We start from the raw sequence: 5,310 nt of genomic DNA on the forward strand, positions 1-5,310 counted from the left end.
ACTTACAACTACTGGGTATCCAAGCTGGACACGTGGCACGAACTGGTGCTCTACGCCCTGGAGGTGCTGGCCTGCCCTGCCGCCAGCGTTTTGTCAGAGCGCGTATTTACTGCTGCTGGGGGCATAATAACTGATAAGCGCATCCGCCTATCAACTGAAAATGCTGACAAGTTAACTCCTATAAAAATGAACAAGGCCTGGATTTCCCCTGACTACTCTATCAGAGGAACTTTAAATGTGTTTTTTTATAATGTACTGAATTATTGTATTATTGTCAGTATGTAAAAGTGGCATACTACTCTGACAATATCGATTCCAGCAGCTACCTGGGAGTCCAAGATGCAGCCAGACATCATCCCATGTTGTTCCCGAAACATTTTGGTGGTGTTTCCATAAATTTCTGACCTTTTCCTATGAACCAGATACCCTCCCCCGAGGTGTTCGACCCAAGCACCTGAACACCCAAACACTTTGCTGCTTGATCAGCACTAGTGGGGACAGTCACTCCCTGCTCAAGAACTCTAAGGAACTAATCATTTTGCTCATCTCTAATGGCCACCAATATATTACATGAACAGTTCGAGTTCACCAGAATGAAACCTGCTCTTATGGAGTGGGGGACCTCTCTCTTTAACATCCATTTAGTATGCCAAGGATAATAGAAAGATATTATCTTTATGAAATATACTTGACTGTATAAAACGGAGAAGACATTATGGAACAGGAAACTTTTATTAATAAGCAAGCAATATATTTCAGTTACATTTTTAATTTAAGGCATATAAGTTCTTATGATCATCAAAGGCAACATTGCTTCCTCTATGGCCTCAGGTTTGTCCTTTCAGTAATATTTTCTTTGAGACTGGCAAGGATCAGGAACACAGGGGTTGCAAGGATCTGGCAAGGAAAATAAGCATTTATATTACTTTTTATCTACTCCATTTCTTTACACTGTTTTAATTGTAGTGATATAAAACAACTATAAGTGTTCATATTTTATTCCATCCAGAACGTTACTTGATTAGAAAGAATGGATGGTTTCTGTGTTTAAGTGAGTTTTCTCCGTCTGCTCTAGTTTCATCACAAAATGTAGTATCCTAGTTATGCAGTCAAAAGAAACTGCACTTTGAGTCCCTGAGAGAGTATGGAATTTATGTAGTAGCTTCAGTTGCAGTAAAGACATTAGGAGAAAGTGTACTCGTCTCTCAGCATTTTACTATTCTGCTCCAAAAGAGTTAGGCCCCTTTCACAAGGGCGAGATATCCGCGTGGGTGCAATGCATGAGGTGAACGCATTGCCCCCGCACTGAATCAGGACCTATTCATTTCTATGGGGCTGTGCACATGAGCGGTGATTTTCACGCATTACTTGTGTGTTGCGTGAAAATCGCAGCATGCTCCTCTTTGTGTGTTTTCCACAAAACGCAGGCCCCATAGAAGTGAATAGGGCCGCGTGAAATTCGCAAGCATCCGCAAGCAGGTGCGGATGCGGTGCGATTTTCACACACGTTTGCTAAGAGACGATCGGGATAGATACCTGATCATTATTATTTTCCCTTATAACATGGTTAAGGAAATAATAGCATTCTTAATACAGAATGCATAGTACAATAGTGCTGGAGGGGTTAAAAAAAACGAAAAAAAATATTTAACTCACCTTAATCCACTTGTTCGCGCAGCCGGCATCTCTTCTGTCTTCATCTTTGCTGTGCGCAGGAAAAGGACCTGTGGTGACGTCACTACGCACATCACATGGTCTGTCACATGACCCACCACCATAGTAAAAGATCATGTGATGGACCATGTGATGAGCGCAGTGACCTCATCAAAGGTCCTATTCCTCAAAGAAGAAGACATAAGAGATGCCGGCTGCGCGAACAAGTGGATTTAGGTAAGTTAAATTCTTATAATTTTTTTTTAACCCCTCCAGCCTTATTGTACTATGCATTCTGTATTAAGAATGCTATAATTTCCCCTTATAACCATGTTAAATGGGAAAATAATATAATCTACACAACCTTGAACCCAAACCTGAACTTCTGTGAAGAAATTCGGGTCTGGGTACCACATTCAGTTTTGTATCACGCGCGTGCAAAACACATTGCACCAGCGCGATAAAAACTGAACAAGGGAACGCAATCACAGGATGCCTCCGGAGCCAAAACGTGACGCCCATGTGAAAGAGGCCTTAGGGTGGGTTCACACTAGCTTTTGGGATTCCGTTATGGCTTTTGGTTATAACATAATAATAACAGAAAATAACGGAATCCATAAGACGGAAGGACGGACCGTTTTTCTGCCTATAAACTTGTATTATGACGGAATGCAAAACGGAAGCCTTTAAAAGGTATTCCGGTTGCTTTCCATCCTAATAGAAGTCTATGGGAAGCAAAACACCTCCGTCTGGGTCCCATTATGCAAGACGGACCCAGATGAATAATGGGACCCAGATGGATTCATTATGCTTTTCTATAGACTTCTATTAGGACGGAAAGCAAACGGAATGCTTCTGCGTCTGGGTATTTCGTTATTTTCCATTATAACTATGTTATAGAGGAAAGCCTTAACGGAATCCCTAACGCTAGTGTGAACCCACCCTTATTGATATAAAAAAGCTAAGCTTATAATGGTAACATAGTAAACTGTAGTCCTAAATCAATGAACTCTGACTCTATATAGACATATAGGATAATACACCAGCATTACCATATAAAATTGCTGGCTTGTGAAGGACAAATGTTGAAAACTACGTGGTAGAATGAACTAAAAGAGTAATTTTATAAACTAACATTGAAAGTCTTCAAACATTTGAGCTTAGAATTGTTTTACTATCGTAATTGTAATACACATGCTAATCTTTTCCTACGAATAACTGCTTTGGTATTTGGTTTTAAAACACATAGCACAATAGTAAAATCAACATACAGGAAACATGTTGAATTGAAACATTTTCTCATTAAAATATAGAATGTGTCGGCAGATAAGAACCATTTGGCCCATCTAGTCTGCCCAATATAATAAATACTATGGATAGCCCCTGGCCCTATCTTATATGAAGGATGGCCTTATGCCTATCCCATGCATGCTTAAACTCCTTCACTGTATTTGCAGCTACCACTTCTGCAGGAAGGCTATTCCATGCATCCACTACTCTCTCAGTAAAGTAATACTTCCTGATATTACTTTTAAACCTTTGCCCCTCTAATTTAAAACTATGTCCTCTTGTAGCAGTTATTCTTCTTTTAAATATTCTCTCCTATTTTACCTTGTTGATTCCCTTTATGTATTTAAAAGTTTCTATCATATCCCCTCTGTCTCGTCTTTCTTCCTTTTAGAATGCAATTCATAATTTTTATGTAAATTAAAATATAATCTTTAGTGTACATACCTTTGCACTGCTGTACAGGCTTGCAGGCTAAAAGAAACAATACATGTCAATAGCTGTTATGTAATATGCCTTGTTAAATAACCAAATGGCTGCTTCTAATAGAGTATGGTATCCTTTCATATTATTTCCCTTTCATATTTAACCCCTTTCGTACTGGGCCCATTTTTGGTTTTCCGTTTAGTTTACCATGTAATGTACTGTAAAATGGGAAAAAAACATTCTTTGTGTGATTAACTTGAAAATAACCACACATGCCAAGGGTTTGCGGGTTTTGATATTTCAGCGTTCACTGCATGCTAAAAATGAAATGATGTCCTTATTCTGTAGCTCAATACGAACACGACGATATCAAACTTATAAATATACCGGTATATGTATATATATATATATATATATATATATATATATATATATTTATATATATATATATATATATATATATATTGTGAGGCAGTGACAGGCCACATGGTTGTTAGGGGAGATATATGGCAGGATTTGCTGTGTCTTCCCCAGAATCACCAGGTCTGAAGAAAGACCAGGTGCAGTAATCACCTGGGGATAAACGAATCCTCAGAGTGAGAGGGGGCGGGGACTTGCACACAGAAGGCTGGAGTGGTTCTGTGTGGTCTGAGCCGGGAGAGCTGAGAGACCACTATCCCCAAAGAGACACTGGTGTGAGAGCAGCCTGGAGGCTGCTAGAGGTTGGCCTGGGAAAGCCGCATCTCATCATGGGTGTTACACAAGGGGAGACAGGTTATTAGTGTATTAGTTAGAGCCTAGACGGGCGAGTGTTTACTATTTTGTTGTTCTGCTTTAGCTGGTGTGCCACAATAAGTGCACTGTTTGGACCTGAAACCTGGTGTCCTGAAGCCTTATCTGTGAGGATGATCCCCTGAAAGAAAGCTACCCCTCACTATACATATATATATATTACTACTTTTAAAGAAATAAAAACCTTTAAAAAAAATCACAATTTTTATAACTTTTTTATATTTGGGACTACAGAGTGTACGACATTTTGATCACTGTTATTGAATCTTTTTAGAGAGGGGGGTAAGGTGACAAAAGATGGCAATTTTTTATTGTTTATTTTTACCAATTAAGTTGTACTTTGTGCTAAATGTATTAAAAGTTGTACATTGCTTGTCAAATTTGTCCCGTCTTTAAACTTTTGTCTAGAAAAGCTACCCAAATTGCCATGCTCAAATAAATTAGCTTAAAGTGACTTAAAAGTTGTGATAAATCTGTTTTTTTTGTGCTGAAATGTCCATAATATGTAGCCTTCTATATTATCATAAGCTACAAAAAGACTCTACTGTGATTCTTGTCTTTTAATTAGTACCTCAATTAATATTAATATTACTTACGATCCTTGCATGGATCCTGGCAGATGGTCTGCTTCTGGCATGGATCCTGGCAGATGGTCTGCTTCTGGCATGGATCCTGGCAGATTGTCTGCTTCTGGCATGGATCCTGGCAGATTGTCTGCTTCTGGCACGGGTCCTTGCATTGGGATTTCTGATGTCCTCCTTTAACTCCAGACATGTTTGCTTTGGGATCTTTGCCTAGGACAGCACAAGATAGGAAGATTTGCAGTTGATTGTAGGTATCCTTTGCAAAGTTTCCTTTTATATACACAATTTGGTATGCTGTGTGGCATGCGTAAACAAAACCGCTTTTTACAAGATGGAAAATCAGGATAATCCTGACAGAATGTTTATTGTCATTTAATTATTTCCTTGTAGTTGGGTGTTTCTAAGAGAACAGCTCACGTCATATACATCCTAGAATAATGTGCTTTTATGGCTAATGATTTAGATACCCAGGAATTTTGAATACACCTGTTGAATAATGTACTGAAATATAAGGAAGATCTTAAATAAATGATAGGTTAGGGAGATGTGATTGTATTTTGCTGACACA

The 5,310-nt window shown here is 38.8% G+C and overlaps 1 protein-coding gene across 1 annotated transcript; it reads right to left on the reverse strand.

Moving 5' to 3' along the window:
• Nucleotides 1-723: 723 nt before the first annotated feature.
• On the reverse strand, nt 724-4,976 carry LOC122942592 (small proline-rich protein 2E-like). The gene is made up of 3 exons (XM_044300261.1): nt 4,755-4,976; nt 3,388-3,414; nt 724-897 (listed from the first exon to the last, which is right to left on the reverse strand). The coding sequence occupies exons 1-3, from the start codon at nt 4,930-4,932 to the stop codon at nt 842-844; spliced, it is 261 nt and encodes an 86-aa protein (XP_044156196.1). The 5' UTR covers nt 4,933-4,976; the 3' UTR covers nt 724-841.
• Nucleotides 4,977-5,310: the final 334 nt, after the last annotated feature.

Source organism: Bufo gargarizans, chromosome 6, assembly GCF_014858855.1.
Source record: "Bufo gargarizans isolate SCDJY-AF-19 chromosome 6, ASM1485885v1, whole genome shotgun sequence".
Lineage (NCBI taxonomy): Eukaryota > Metazoa > Chordata > Amphibia > Anura > Bufonidae > Bufo > Bufo gargarizans.

What these genes read in the sequence shown, in the direction of transcription:
- LOC122942592 (XM_044300261.1), bottom strand. Translation starts at nt 4,932, where the DNA reads ATGTCTGGAGTTAAAGGAGGACATCAGAAATCCCAATGCAAGGACCCG. An exon ending in CCAGGATCCATGCAAGGATC is followed by an intron (nt 3,415 to 4,754) that starts GTAAGTAATATT and finishes TGTTTCTTTTAG; the next exon opens with CCTGCAAGCCTGTACAGCAG. An exon ending in GCCTGTACAGCAGTGCAAAG is followed by an intron (nt 898 to 3,387) that starts GTATGTACACTA and finishes TTTCCTTGCCAG; the next exon opens with ATCCTTGCAACCCCTGTGTT.